Source organism: Nomascus leucogenys, chromosome 23, assembly GCF_006542625.1.
Source record: "Nomascus leucogenys isolate Asia chromosome 23, Asia_NLE_v1, whole genome shotgun sequence".
Classification (NCBI taxonomy): domain Eukaryota; kingdom Metazoa; phylum Chordata; class Mammalia; order Primates; family Hylobatidae; genus Nomascus; species Nomascus leucogenys.
This window is the reverse complement of record NC_044403.1, coordinates 11,423,099-11,439,493: the sequence shown is the minus strand read 5'-3', so window position 1 is coordinate 11,439,493 and position 16,395 is coordinate 11,423,099. Positions and strand designations below refer to the sequence as shown.

Sequence of the window (16,395 nt, the reverse complement as noted above, 5' to 3'; positions counted from 1 at the left end):
GGCTCAGCCTCCCAAAGTGCTGGGAATTTGTAGGTATGAGCCATCATGCCAGACCTATTTTTTATTAGATACAAGGTCTTGCTCTGTCATGCAGGCTGGAATGCAGTGGTACGATCATAGCTCACTGCAACCTCAAACTCCTGAGCACAAGGGGTTCTCCCAACTCAGCCTCCCAAGTAGCTAGGACTACAGGTACACGCCACCATGCCTGGCTGATTTTTTTAAACTTTTTGGAGAGGCAAGGTCTTGCTATGTTGCTCAGGCTGGTCTTGAACTCCTGGCCTCAAGCAGTCCTCCAGCCTCAGCCTCCCAGGGTATTGGGACTACAGGCATGAGCCCTGTGCCCAGCCATAACACCCATTTCGGTGTAAAATTATTAGTAAATTGGAATTAGAAGGAAACTTACTTACTCTGATTTAAAATGAAAAAGAATATCTTCATGAAATGAACAACAGATATATTAATAAATGTCATACATTCAGTAGAAGGTCTGATTGAAAAAAAGATAAAGGACCATTAATAGAGACATAAAACTTCAGTACCTTTTAAATAACATTTCTGAATAATTTAATATGTCCTCTGAACTTACATATACTAAGTTTTTTCATAAGGGCATATAGTAAGTGTTATACTCTGAGATTCTGATACCAATTTCTAGTTCTTCCTCATTAAGAAACATTAAAAGCCCTTTATTTATTTCAATTTAAAAAATTTTTTAGTATTATACTTTAAGTTCTGGGGTACACGTGCAGAACGTGCAGGTTTGTTACATAGGTATGCATGTGCCATGGTGGTTTGCTGCACCCATCAACCTGTCATGCACATTAGGTATTTCTTCTAATGCTGTCCCTTCCCTAGCCCCCACCCACTGACAGGCCCCAGTGTGTGATGTTCCCCTCCCTGTGTCCATGTGCTCTCATTATTCAGCTCCCACTTATGAGTGAGAAAATGTGGTGTTTGGTTTTCTGTCCTGTATTAGTTTGTTGAGAATGATGGTTTTCAGCTTCATCCATGTTCTGCAAAGGACATGAACTCATCCTTTTTGATGGCTGCTTAGTATTCCATGGTGTATATGTGCCACATTTTCTTTATCCAGTCTATCATTGATGGGCATTTGGGTTGGTTCCAGGTCTTTGCTATTGTGAATAGTGCCTCAATAAACATACGTGTGCATGTGTCTTTATATTAGAATGATTTGTAATCCTTTGGGTATATACCCAGTAATGGGATTCCTGGGTCAAATGGTATTTCTGGTTCTGGATTCTTGAGGAATTGCCACACTGTCTTCCACAATGATTGAACTAATTTACACTCCCACCAAGAGCGTAAAAGCATTTCTGTTTCTCCACATCCTCTGCAGCATCTGTCGTTTTCTGACTTTTTAATGATCACCATTTTAACTGGCGTGAAATGGTATCTATCTCATTGTGGTTTTGATTTGCATTTCTCTAATGACCAGTGATGATGAGCTTTTTTTCATATGTTTGTTGACTGTATAAATGTCCTCTTTTGAGAAGCGTCTGTTCATATCCTTTGCCTACATTTTGATGGGGTTGTTTTTTTCTTTTAAATTTGTTTAAGTTCCTTGTAGATTCTGGATATTAGCCCTTTGTCAGATGGATAGATTGCAAAAATTTTCTCCCATTCTGTAGGTTGCCTGTTCACTCTGATGATAGTTTCTTTTGCTGTGCAGAAGCTCTTTAGTTTAATTAGATCCTCTTACAGCTTTGGCTTTGGTTTTGGCTTTGGTTGCCAAAACCAAATTTAATGAATTTCAGAATCAACCTAATATTCCATTGCTTTTGTTGTTTGTAGTCATGAAGTCTTTGCCCATGCCTGTGTCCTGAATGGTATTGCCTAGGTTTTCTTCTAGGGTTTTTATGGTTTTAGGTCTTACGTTTAAGTCTTTAATCCATCTTGAGTTAATTTTTGTATAAGGTGTAAGGAAGGGTCCAGTTTCAGTTTTCTGCATATGGCTAGCCAGTTTTCCCAACACCATTTATTAAATAGGGAATTTTTTCCCCATTTCTTGTTTTTCTCAGGTTTGTCAAAGATCAGATGGTTGTAGATGTGTGGTGTTATTTCTGAGGCCTCTGTTCCATTGACCTATATATCTGTTTTGGTAGCAGTACCATGCTGTTTTGATTACTGTAGCCTTGTAGTATAGTTTGAAGTCAGGTAGCATGATGTCTCCAGCTTTGTTCTTTTTGCTTAGGATTGTCCTGGCTATGCAGGGTCTTTTTTGGTTCCATATGAAATTTAAAGTAGTTTTCTGTAATTCTATGAAGAAAGTCAGTGGAAGCTTGATGGGAATAGCATTGAATCTATAAATTACTTTGGGCACTATTGCCATTTTCACGATGTTTATTCTTCCTATTCATGAGCATGGAATGTTTTTCCCTTTATGTATGTCCTCTTATTTCATTGATCAGTGGTTTGTAATTCTCCTTGAAGAGGTCTTTCACATCCCTTGTACGTTGTATTCCTGGGCATTTAATTCTCTTTGCAGCAATTGTGAATGGGAGTTCACTTATGATTTGGCTCTCTGTCTGTTATTGGTGTATAGGAATGCTTGTGATTTCTGTAAATTGATTTTTTTTCCTGAGACTTCGCTGAAGTTGCTTTTCAGCTTAAGGAGATTTTGAAAAGCCCTTTATTTATCAAGTCAGTTTTTGTTTTGATTCCTGTTCTTATTTTATCAGAATTTTGCTGATTGTCTGTTGTGTGCTTTTCCTGCCCTTCTGGGATGTCACAACTTTCTTGCATCAGGGCCTCTGTTGCTATCTTCTTTGGACATATCTTCTTTTCTTTTTCAGGACTTTCTGTAGCTTCTTTTTAGCTAGCCATTTACCTTCCTTTCTTACCAACTCTTAATTTCCTCCGACTGTTTATTAAGTATGTGATTCTCACACCTCAAGCATTTGAATGAATCAGTAATTGTGATTGCAATGTGAAATAAAAGGAAACCCTCAGTCTTACTCCCTTATCCTTCATGCATTTCTCAGACACTGCAATCTGCCTTTTCCCTCACTACTATAAAAAGGAAATCAGGTAAGGCTTACCAATCATGACATAATTGCCAAGTCCAGTGTAAATTTTTCAGTCCTTATCTTACTTGATCTGTCAGTAGCATTTGACAGTATTTACCATTGATTTAAAAAATGTTCTCTTGTTGACTTTTGTGGTAGTTTTACGTATGGTGAAAATAAGGAAATGATCAAAGTCTAGTTTCATGAATTACACACTTTATTGCCATACAAAGATTATTTTTTCCCCTTAGGTTCACAATGCTTAAAGAGAGGAAAAACAACCTGAACACATCTCACAGGGAATATACTCAATAGATGAGGGACATTAACTACATAATGAGTGAGTTCCAAATTGTTAAAAGTCTAGTCCAATTAGGATGAAAGCAGGAGAGGATTGAGCTGTACCTTTTTACGATTAGTTTCTCGGGCTTGACCAACATAGGAGAGATCCATGAAAACACTTGAAGTTCCTGGACACAAGAAGTTGGACGTCAGTGTTGTGATGACAAGACTTCAAAGCTCCAAGGCCTAGAGAGGCCTGAACTCTGCTTTTGGAGAAGTAGCTGACAGAGTGCAGTCTGTCACAGACTAAGTGTTCAGAGTGTCAAACTGTTAGGTTTATATGTATTTTGAAGTCCACTAGTTAAGGTCAGTTATTCACATGGGGTCTGAGAAAGTGTAATGTAACATTCCCAAGAGGAGAAGGAGTTCACCCCAAGTACTCACATATGGAGTTTGTATTAGCGTTCTCCAGAGGGACAGAACTAATAGGATATGTGTATATGTGGAAGGAAGTTTATTAGGGAGAATTGGCTCACCTGATCACAAGGTGAAGTCTCACAATAGGCCGTCTGCACGCTGAGGAAGAAAGAAGCCAGTAGTGGCTCAGTACAAGTTTGAAAGCCTCAAAACCAGAAGAGCCGACAGTGCTGCCTTCCATCTGTGGCCAAAGGCCCAAGAGCCCCCTGGCAAACCACTGGCGTAAGTCCAAGTGTCCAAATGCTGAAGAACTTGGATTCTGATGTCCAAGGGCAGGAGGAGCAGGAGGAAGCATCCAACATGGGGAAAAAGAAGGAAGCCAGAAAACCCAGCAAGCAAAGTTATCCTACCTTCTTCTGCCTGCTTTGTTTTTGCCATGCTAGCAGCCAATTGGATGATACCAGCCCACATTGAGGGTGGGTCTTCCTCTCCCAGTCCACAGACTCAAATGTCGTCTCCTCTGGCAATACCCTCACAGACACACCCAGAAACAATACTTTCCTAGCCAACTAGGCATCCCTCAATCCAATCAAGTTGACACCTAATATTAACCATCATAGGGTCTGATGAGACTTCGCATTCTCCTAGGGAGTGGGAGTAGTTGCATTTTACATATGCAATCTGATAGTTCTCATATTCGTGTTTTTTTTTTTGTTTGTTTGTTTTTGTTTTTTTTTTTTTTTTTTTTGATATGGAGTCTCTATCGCCCAGCCTTGAGTGCAGTGGCGCAATCTTGGCTCACTGCAACCTCTGCCTCCTGGGTTCAAGCAGTTCTCTGGCCTCAGTAGCTAGGAGTACAGACGTTTGCCGCCACACCCAGCTAATTTTTGTATTTTTGGTAAAGACGGGGTTTCACCATATCGGCTAGGCTGGTTTCAAACTCCTGACCTCAAATGATCCACCCACCTCGGCCTCCCTGAGTGTTGGGATTACAGGTGTGAGCCACCTCACTTGGCCATATTCTTGAAGGGTGGGGGAATACATCATTTTAAAGCTGTGTGACAAATTCTCTTTTTGTACTGTCTTGCTCAGTCTCTTAATCTGGCTCCTCTTTCCTCCTCTTCTCCCAGCCCTCTTACATTTTAACAGTATTCCCTAGTGTTCTGATTTGGATCTACCTCTTCCAAGTTCTGTTCTTGGTTCCTAAAATGTTCTTGATTTCAGCCCCTTCTCCTTTTATTTTCGACTTTTGATTGAGGACTGAATCTCTTACCAACATTAGCCTTTACTGGTCTCTTTGCCTTCAGTTTTTTTTTGTTGTTGTTGTTTTGTTTTTCCTGTCTTTAATTTATTCTGCATATGAAAAAAGTGATCCTTTCTAGTAATTAGAATTTAATTAATTAGATTGTGTCACTTTTCTATTTTATGGCTCCCTGTGACCTACAGAATGAAATCCAAATGACAGCATCTGCAAACTCTTATTTCCCACTACTTCACACCTCCTACTTCTGCTCTAGCAGAGTCATTTTGTGCTGGCATACTCCATGATGTTTCATGTCTGTGTACTTAGAAGCTTATTCCTTCTACCTGGAATGCCCTTTTCCCTGAATCTCTTGGCAGATTTCTCTTATTCCTTATGGATGTATCTTAAGTGCTGTTTCCTTCTTAGATAGTTTATGAAGCTGCTTTGATAAAAAGAAAAGCAGGTCTGAATAATAAGATCAGGGCATACATGTTTTGAAATATTATAAATGGTTAGTAAATGTTGATTGCTCAGGCCATGATACAGACTTCTAAAGATTATAAGACTTCACTTGTCATTGATTGTTTAATGTTGAGATGGTGGCAAACAAAAGTAGGTATATGCATTATAAAACCAAACAGAGTACACCTAATGGCTTTGTGGAGCTTTTCTTTTTTTTCCCCCCATTATATCCACCCTGGGGATTTATTTTAGTTATTTATTTACCATATAAAGCTTTGAATATTTCTTTGAAACAGGGGTAAGTAGTCTAGAAATTAAAATACCCTTTAACAGAGAGACTTCCATATCCATAACTTCCAAATGTGAAAGAGATAGTATAGTTACAGAATTTATTTTTTGGATGTACTTGTATTATAGGGGAATGCAAATGATGAATGGGCTGTTTTCTGCCTTTGTTTCTCATCCATTTAGAATCTACTGTTATATATTAATTTATCACTTTTCCCCCTATAAAAATGGTTGCCTACACAAATGAGATTTCAGTGAGGTTTTATGGATAATGCTTCTCTAGTGTAGGATCATTTAGTTAATTTATATAAGTATATGAATAAAAAGTGATTGAGAAATATAGTTACCATCTCTGCTTGACAATGGTGATAAGAGCTAAGTTGGTATGTTTTTAAAATGCAGAATGACTCTTGATTTCTCAGTCTTTTCCACTACAGAGCAAATTTAGTAGGAAGAAGAGATTAGGATACCATCTATAGGTGATTTTATATCAGCGTAAAATATGCAAGGCGATTTAGACTAGTGGTTCTCAAATTTTTCAATCTTAGGACCCCTTCATACTTAAAATGTTTTTGAAGACCTCTACAAGCTTCTGTTTTTGTGAAATAATTAACAGTATTTACCATATTAGAAGTCAAAATTCAAACATTTAAGTATATATATATATATATTTAAAATAAACTCATTACATTAACGCAAATACCATAAATAGAATAGCTATTTTTCAAAACAAAAAACAATTTAATGAGAAGAATGGCATTATTTTACACTTCTGCAAATTTCTTTAATGTCTGGTTTAATAGAATACAGCGGGATTCCCGTATCTGCTTCTGCATTACATCTTTTGTGATGAATTGTTTCATTTCAAGTATATGAAAAACAGTTTCACACATGCATGTTGGAAAAGAGGAGTATTTTGCCTTTTCAGATAATTGCGGATATTATTTTTTGATACTAGACCAAAACTCAACAAGTGATAGTTTCTTAAAGGTTAGTTGCCATGAATAATCTGAATGTATCAATTAACTTTTTACTCTATTACATTAAAATCTACTGGTTTATCTTGCACATTGAATGATTCTTTTACCTGTATGTGATTTTGTAATTTTAACTTATTAGTTATTTGGAAAATAATTGATTCACTGAGTTGTATAGATCTTCCAAATGTTGACACATCTCATTATAAGATAGCTAAAGATCACATGTGTTGATATCACCACGAGTGTCATCAGAAAAACTTATAGTACTATATTGAGAAGCTGTTAAGCTCACAGAATCACATACAACTTTTCTCATGTTCTAATTTTAGGGTGAAAACTTGAATTTTATCATTGGCAACAAATACTGTCAGTTATTTTCACTGAAATGACAAGTTATCTTTTTTATAGTTGAGAAAATGTCTGCCAAATACCCAAGTCTGATAACTCTAGTTTGATAACTCTAGTTTGTATATTAGTCATTTTTTTGAAGTAAAAATTGTGTTCCATTAAAAATGTGCACATTCAACTCAAAAGTCAGTTACCCAAGTGTTTTTCCTGGGACAACCATTGTACTTTGGATATGCAGTAGACATGCTTTATGTGTACTGCCTATTTCCTCCCACAGAATACTAGAGCATGTACTCCAGGGTAGAGATTTAATAAAATTAATAGTTTTAACGGCTTCCCAAAGGACATTCTTTAGTGACATTGGCTTTTTACTGTTACTGTGTGATGGTGAAGAATAAGACTATTACACTAGTGTGATTTGCTACCACTGCCTTGACTTAAGGTAATAGTAGTTTCACCCTCACTGCTTTTGAACCATTGGTGCAAATGTTAACATAGTCAAAAAGGCAGGTAACATATCAGTGTAATTATGAAAGTAATTTTGGGCCTCCAAAACCTCCCATAGGTTCATCGACCACTTTAAGAACCTCTGATGTAGACTTTGAAAAGAAGGAAGTCCTCTAATTTCATAATTACATTTCTCAATACCTGATATGCTTTTTTAGATAGAAGACCATTTTTGAAAATCTTTATCATTTTTAATCATTCTGGTTTCATATAGTAAGAATAGCTAGCATTCTATTGAATGTTTGTTATATGCCAGGTATAGGTACTATTATGACCTACATTTTACAGATGAGGAAATAAAGGCACCATGTTAAGTGCTTAAAGCCACATGCCAGAGCCCAGCTTGTTTTTTTAACTTTTATGCTTCATGTGCAAGTGACTTTAGTTGTCTAGTCTTTGCTACATTGTTTATTCTTTTCTATCCCTCTATCAGGTAAGAAATTATGTTCCTGTTCTTTTTTTTTTTTTTAAGAGACAGGGCCTCACTCTGTTGCCCAAGCTGGAGTGCAGTGGCATGCTCCTCACTGCAGCCTTGAACTCCTGAGCTCTAGCGATCACCAGCCTCCTGAATAGCTGAATAGTTAGTGGTATTTTTTTGAGGAAGCCAAAAACAAAGTGCAGTGTGCTTTTTAAATAGAGATCTTTAGGTTGAAAATTTTTTTTTACATATATTATTTCCTTTAGTCTTTAAAAGAATCCTGTGTAGAATACAGAATGGCTAATATTCCCATCTTGTAAATGATAGATCTGACACTAAAGTTTGTGACTTATTAAAGGTTGCAAAGGTACTCAGAGATAGAGCCTGGACTGGAACCTCTACATCTTGTAATTCAAATTAAGAATTCTTTTTGGTATACTGTGCTGCTAGACCTTGGTATTTTTAAATGCCAAGGTTTGTTGAATACTTTTTTGTTAGAGCCCCTTTGTTACTGTTGCTGTAATGAATTTAGCTGAAACGAAAACCTTGTCTTTAATACTTTTTCTACTTAGAATATTTCTAGTTAGAATATAGTATTTCTGGGGAAGTGAAATCTTGTTCAGATTTTAAAATATTACCATGTTTAACTGAAAATAGATTGTAAAGCACACATAATTATTTTACAGTTACTAAATACATGCTAATTTCCCTGTAAGTCCAAAACCCATATTTTTCCTGACATAAGTTGTGTTACTTTATGTTGTGGTCTGTTATGCAGAATTAAGCCAATAAGATCATTTTCAGATGTTTGTCACCCTTAGAACATTTTTCACATTTAAATATATTTATTGCTGGTGAGATTTGGATTTTCTTTTGTGTTTATATTTTTATGTCAAGAAACAAAGGCCTTTGATATACTAATGTGTAAGCCTGTTAGCAATTATAACCATTAAAAACACTAACATCGATCAGTGCTGATGGTAAACTTTGCTTTATAAAAAAGCACGTCCCAAGAACTGGCCTCTGTTTTTCAAGTGATTATAATTTACCATAACCTCCTTTGGTGTTAATAAAAGTGATCTGTAGCCATCTAGTAGGTGTAGATGTCAGTAGGATCTAGGTTTTAGATGCTTTATATAAAAAGAACAGCAAGAAAGTGTGGTGCATGGAGTTGATTTAGAGGATAGAATTAGCAATTCATGTGTGTTTTACAGAGAAATTCATTATCATAATTTTTGATTTCTCTTTCCTTCTTTTAAGGCTTCTCATTTCTTTTGGGGATTGTGGGCTTTGATTCAAGCCAAATACTCCACTATTGAGTTTGATTTCCTTGGGTAAGTTAAATTTTATTATATGCTTACATTGGTCTCTGCTTTTGTTTGGATTAACATTTAGAATTCACAGGGAATATTGTAGTTATTTGCAATCAATTATAAAAGTTGTATACATTTAGTAATTGGTCTGTGAAGAAATTGCTATAAGCTGTTAAGTGCTCACAGGATTAGAAAAGTGTCCAGTAGGTGGTGCAGTAAACTAAAAATATGTCCTTTGAAAATCTTAAACTTTAAGAAAACCAGCTTAGAGGACTGAGTGAAAATAAGGGAAGCACCAAGTTTTTCAACTTTGACTAATTTTTTTGTTGTTCTCTTTTCTCACTAGGTATGCAATTGTTCGTTTTAACCAGTACTTTAAAATGAAGCCTGAGGTTACTGCATTAAAAGTGCCTGAGTAAAGAAGAGATTTAATTATTCTCCAGTAGCTGAGCAATGCTTGTGAATCTTTTCTTAAGAAATCCCAAAAAGCCAATATTAGTTAAAATTCTGTTATTTCATTTGGTTATCTTGCTTTATAAATTATGCCTCTAAACAATCAAATCTATTTTTGAAATAGACTGAATGATGTCAAGAAATATACCTACTGCTATCCGTATGTGGTGGATTAGAAATGTGTTAAATGTGCAAAAGGTATAAAGATGTCAGTTTAAGCATTTCTTTGATAATTTAACCTATGTTGTATGTGAATTATTTATTATAAACTTAACACGATTCTGTGACTGTTTTTCTGTTTCATGTTCGTTGAGTGTAAGCAATGAAAATGTCCCAAATACATTTTTTTAAGTTTTACTTTAATAAGATTAATTTCAGTAAACATTCTAGTTGTTCAATGTAACCTTTTTGTCTTGATGCATTGTTAGTAAAATGAATCATTTACTCTTGAAATGCCAGTCATTGACTGATGTAGATAATTTAGGATTTTCATATAAAAATGTCTGTTTAGGAAGGTGAAATACATTCACTGTCTCTGTTGGTGGTACATCTTGTTGAATTCAATATTAGAAAGTATTTCTTTTTGAGGTAATATAACTTAGAATTAAATCCCTGTTTCTCTATGTAGTCTGGCAGTATAAATATAAATATTTACCATATAATCTTGGAATAAGTATGAGTTAATGTTACCAAAATCTGTATTAAATAATGTTTTCAAATGCTAAATACGGTCAAGTTACTATTTTCAGTTCTAAAAATTTTATTGTATCAAATTGTTTCTAACCAAAAATTTCCTTTTACTTCTAGAGATGCTGTATGTTTTTGATTATTAAATAGTCACTAGTATTGCTAATTTTTGAAACAAATATACAAAATTTATCATATGTAGAAATAAGAAAATATTGTTTAGGTTAATTATTTTTTACCTATCCAGAGTCATTCCTTACATTTCAGTTTCATGTTTTAGTTTCATGTTTCATTCCTTACATTTTAGTTTCATGTTTTAGTTTGATTCTATGTTTTTAGACTGATAGCAAATGATTACTTGATACATGTAAGTTCAGCATTATATGTTGAGGCAGTTATATAATTAAATAAGGAACACTTAGGGCATTTATCTTGTACACTTAAAATCTGAGAAATGACAAAATGTGAATTAAGCATAAATAGTCATGGCAGGAGGGCTTTTGTTTATTTCTCTTGTTTTTGTTTAACTGTATTTTTAATTTTGTTTGGTGGTAAGAGGGAGGTAATTATTGTATGGAAAGAAGTTAGATCTTTCAGATAGATAAATAGGCTTCAGGTTTTGAAGTCTGCTGTGTGTAGTTGAGCAGTCATGGTTAACTTTGCTTAGAAAATTAGTCTGACAAGCTTTGCACTTCGGTCACATAAGTGCCCATGTACAAAGTTGGCTTACTGGATCTGCATATTCAAAATATGCAACTACAAATTTATCCTCTGAGAAATCTTCTGAGGAGTCTAATGTATTCCAAATGACTTAATATTCTCAGACAAATGCTTTAAAATACTTGGATTATCTCAAGATTTTTGAAGCTAATAAAGTAAACAGAAACACAGGCCATTTTAAATGGTAAATTCTAGTTACATAAGTAGAATCTTAAAATATGTTTGTATCTATAACAGTGTTAGACCAGATTTGGTTTCTACCTCCCCAATGTTATAAATGTTCACTTTTGTTTTTATAAACCATATTACTGTAAGATCAATAGAACTTCGCCTAGTTGATTAAGTGAATGGAACCAATTAAACAACTAGTAGCTTTTTATAATGTTAGTGTGAACTTGAAGAATTGTTTTTGGTGGAATTTTTGTCTATGGTTAGAACATTTTCATAAAACAGATAAAGAATGTGTAATACTCTTGTTTTTTTTTTTTTTTTTTTTTTTTTTTGCTTTCTGCCTTCTAAAGTGCAACAGTATATATCTTGTAGAACTGTGAGAGGAGAGAAGATAATTTTTCTACCTTACTCCATATTCTTACTTCAAACTATTTTGAATAGAGGTTCACTGAGCCATTGCTGATAGACTGTGCATAGCTACTAGCTGTCACACTATTGTAGGTTTTTTGGAGAGATTCATAGGGAAGTGAATGTAACCAGGAATAAAGGCTCTCACTTTAGCTCTCGGCATATGCAGTGGATCTTGGGAACAAAATAAGATATTTAATCTATTTTCCCTATTCTGGCTAGATTTTGGTTGTTGTGATGCTCCTACTTCCTGTATAGGTTTTTGGGATTGTGGTGCAGGCTAGTAATAGGGTTCAGAATTGCTTCCCTTTTATATCGACCATGTAAGGGATTCTAAAGGAGGGTAAATCTCAAAGTGCTCTAAAATCATCCCTCTAAAATTTGTCCTGTGGTGTGCTGAGATGTCTGTTGCCTTTTTGTGTTAAGCTAAGGAACTTGAATGCCTTACCTAATAACTCAACTAGTAGTAAGCTCATTTTGTAAATATGAAAATGGCTGTAAGAAGTGGCATTCATGTATATTCAATGTTAGTTAATAGACCATAGTGGCCTGGATGCTTTAACGAGCAAAATTCCGCAATTTTTTTTTCCTTTTTTTCCCCTTCATACTTGTATGATCTCACCTGACCAGTGATTTCTTTTCCTCCTAACCCCATGCTACCACCATTTTCTGGAAATCAAAGAGATGTGGTAGTAAATCATACAGTACACATGATCATCTGAGATCAATATGAGCACAAAACTCATCAAGTAGGTCTGCCTGGAATGTATATAAAATAATGTAAATAAAAATTTGTAAATTAGTGTGAATTGTATCTTGCATATGAGATTGTGTATTGTTTTGCATTCTCTTCCCTTTTGTAGAAATTTTTCTGTAAGGAAATGATTCAGCTTGTTGGTTTTAGAGTAAAAATAGCCAACAGTTATGGCTACACAGTGAGATCACAGGAACTGGAAATAGGGTTTGTCGGCTTTGGTTCAATGTCAGTACTTCTTTATTTAGCCTCTCAGTGCTTAATAAGACTTTTCTTTATTTTTTAGTTAGCCGTTAGGTTTTGTGAGGTTAAATTCCTGGAAGCAGTGAATTTATACACTGTTATATTAATAGAGCTCCGTTCTTTGAGTCATGATTCCAAGCTAAAGGAAATTAAAAATGTAATTTAATAATTTCCTATTTTTAGGGTTGTTGATTTTTTTCTACAAAAAGCCTTGAAATTTTAGATATCCCAATGTGAATCTAAGTTCCATATATACAGAAATTAGACAAATAATAAGTCTTTAGTTCAACTTAAGCATATCTCAAATGACTTCTCTAAATTTAAAGTTGATCACGATAGGATCATAAAAGACAGAAAAGACATAAGTAATCTTGTAATGACAATTATTTCCATTTTTGCTGAACTAAAAATATTTAACTTCATAAATATATGTTACTACAGCTTCCAGATTTAAAGAAAAAAAGTTTCCCCCAAACACCCTCAATTAAAAGTTAGAACCCTCCACTTTTAAAATTATACAAATATTTCTTTTTTATATTACACAGAAGCCGCCTGTACCATTTTATGAATTTCATAATATAAGTGAAAATACTGTCATTTCGATTTTCTGCTTTAAATTGCTTTTAATACGCATTCCAAAGTGATACAGACTTAAGCTTTTAATCAATCAGTCATTCAGTTGATAGACAAAGTTAGCGATGTTTTATGCTAGGAAACTTGTTGACAGTAACTTATGCGACTTTATGCAGAAGACAAATGCTAGTAATTATTATGCACAGAGGAAAAATAATTTTAAGTATGTGGTAAAGCAGCTTCATCTTTCAAAATTGATTTGCTCTGGTTTTTCTTTAGTCCATTAGATTGCAGAATGTCCTTTTACTGGGAATTTAGTTGTGTATTAAGATAACCTGTTTTCAGTTCTTTTTGAAAAGAAGACATTATTAGTTATATTGAACCACCTTATTTTAAAATTTTTGACTTTTATATACCACTTGTGTGATTCCAGTGTCACGTCTTGGGTTTGATGTTGTTGGACAGAAAAGTGTACCAATTATTTTAAATGAATTTTTCCCCATGTTTGAGGCTTAGTCTGTAAATGTGTTGCTGTAACAGAAAATACTTGGGTATGCATTACTTGAATACTTGAAAACTGAAATTAATAAGATGTATTACATAATGAATTAGATTTTTCTGAACAGTTTTTACACTGAAAATCTTCATTTCTGGATTGCAATTTGAAATGGAATGAAGGCCTGAATTATTTGGGTAGAAAAAATTATGATAGTGCTTATAAGAACTGTAAACTCTTTTAAACTCTTTTGTGTTTGACGCATCAAACTTCAAGTTTTTTATAAGTTTCTCTCCTGAAATTTTCTTTCTCTTCTGTACTTTATGCACTTACTATACTACTGATGTAATAAATGGGCAGGGTTAAAAATATTGTATCTGTATTCATTGTGAATCCTATAGCTTTTCTAGTTAACAAAAAATCGCTTTCTAAAATACTCTTCATCCCATTGTTTTGGTTAACATCTTACCCATTTGTGGTATTTCAAATGCCATTAATCATTTTAGTACAACACCTATGTTTATAAAAATTCGAAACATTACATATTGTGTTTGAAACTAATTAGTGAAGAGTAAGAAAAAAACTAGCCAACAGAATTGTAGGTGATGCATTAGTTAAATTTCAAAACTCAAAATAAAGGAACTTTCAGAGATCGGTTGAAATCCAGTGGTATCCCTGTAAATTAGCTCCTGTGACTGGAAAAGACCCCAAAAAGGCAGTGGAGGAGATTAGTGTTCACTTGCTGTGGTTGTGGTGTGCTGCTACTTAATTATAGGTAGTGACACACTGAAATTCTTACTGTCCAATAATCCGAAGTAGTTTCCTGTATTTATCTGTACTAAATTGACTATAAATTGAGTCTGCAAAGGAAACTTTTTGACTCTACTGTATTTAGGAGCCTTTGTACAGCTTGGTCAAATCTCCATGATATGAAGTATTTGAGTTTTAAAATATACTGTTATTAAAAGGAAAAAGACATGGCCATTATTCCATGTGCTTAAATGATAATTTCCTTATTCAGTTTCGGAAGAAAAAGAATGAAATTGGGTAACTGTCATTGCGTTAGCTGTATGTTGAATTGGGAAATTGTGGCATAAAGCTTAAATTCGTGTTTATCAAATGTGAACCATAGTAGTATAATGCTGCTTTGTATATAATGTAAGTGCTACAAATAGTCTCAGCACTGAAAAATGTATTGATACCTCTTAAATGAATGCAACTTTTGATGTAGGTGTTTTGATATGCCTCAGAAAATATCTGAGTGTCTGAGAATTTGTTAATCTGTTTGGTAATGAAGATACTTCCTGTTTTTTTTGTTTCATATTTTCATGTTTAAAATTTAAGTTTTACATTTTTACTACTGGTTAATTTAAATAAAATTTGTTCTGTGGATAAAATGAGGTTGGCAGTGAAGAAAATTAAAAACAGCCTCATTCATGTAACTGGTTAAGTAAAAATACATTTTCACTATGTGTTCATAAACTTTTAATTGAAGCTGTTTGTCTTTCAGTTCAAATATAAGTGATGTTTAGGCTTTATTTCTGTTAATAAGGCTTTTTACCATTGATTAAATGAAGGAATGTATCTTTTTGAAGAGATTTATATTCTGTAAATAAAAATTGGTTGTAACAATAAAGTTGAGTTCTAACTACAGTGTATTCATAAATTTTATTGTTACTTCAACTTATTTTTGAGGTTTTCCTTGTGAATATCTGCAAACAAGACTTTCCAAAGTTAGTGTATAAATGTATATGTGGAGTGATTCTTTAAATTCTAGTTTTTTGTTTTTTGTTTTTTTAGTTTTATATAGATTAAAAAGTTTTGAAAAAATGTTTACTTTTGGAAAAATTTGATTGAGATGAGACTATGGAATTTACATAACTTATAAACATTTCTGTTTACCTAGTTTAAAAATTCATTATTCTTCTAACTATTATGCTTTGTGTCTTCACTATTCTTTGGAACCAGAGTTGGGAAACATAGAGGAATAAAGACACTGTCTGAGACGTAGCATCTTATGGTCTAGGCAGGGATTATCCATTTAAACAACAAACTCTTAAAATTATCAGATAGTGTGATAGATGATCTCTGCCTTCAGGTAATGTTTATTTGCCATGAGGATCAGTTGTCCATAACAAAAATAGTCACTAATTTGTCTTTGTGTGTGTGGTTTTGGTAGAATGTTTTCCAGTTTGGGTTTGTCTGAGACTTTCTGATGATTAGTTTGCAGTTATGTATCCCCAACTGGGGATAATATCAACAAATTCCTCATCTCACGTACGATACCTTAACAAGTGATATGTCCTTGTTAAGGTATCACATGTGAGATGAGGAACTTGTCGACGTTAACTTTGATCACCTGGTTAAAGTATTGTTCTGTGTCTTCACTGTATATTTCCCCCTTGCAACAAATAGGCAATCTGTGGGAAAGTGCTTTAGATTGAGTATTTTGTTCCCGTTTTCCTCCCCTGATTTAGCAATACTTGATGATTCTTACCCAATCCAGTCTTTATTATGATGATTGTAAGATGGTGTTTTAAAAATATTGCTATGTTCTCCTTTTCTCAGCATTTTACTGAAAGGAATTTTCCTCTTATTGGCAT

At 34.1% G+C, this 16,395-nt stretch overlaps 1 protein-coding gene across 1 annotated transcript in view; it reads left to right on the top strand.

Annotated features, from left to right (window-relative positions):
- ETNK1 (ethanolamine kinase 1) overlaps window positions 1-15,445 on the top strand; it is a 65,639-nt gene extending 50,194 nt beyond the window's left edge. Inside the window, exons 7-8 of the mRNA XM_003265594.3 lie at window positions 9,235-9,308; window positions 9,634-15,445. Coding sequence (XP_003265642.1) covers window positions 9,235-9,308; window positions 9,634-9,706 — 147 coding nt within the window. The 3' untranslated portion in view covers window positions 9,707-15,445. The remainder of the gene's footprint in view (window positions 1-9,234; window positions 9,309-9,633) is intronic.
- Window positions 15,446-16,395: the final 950 nt, after the last annotated feature.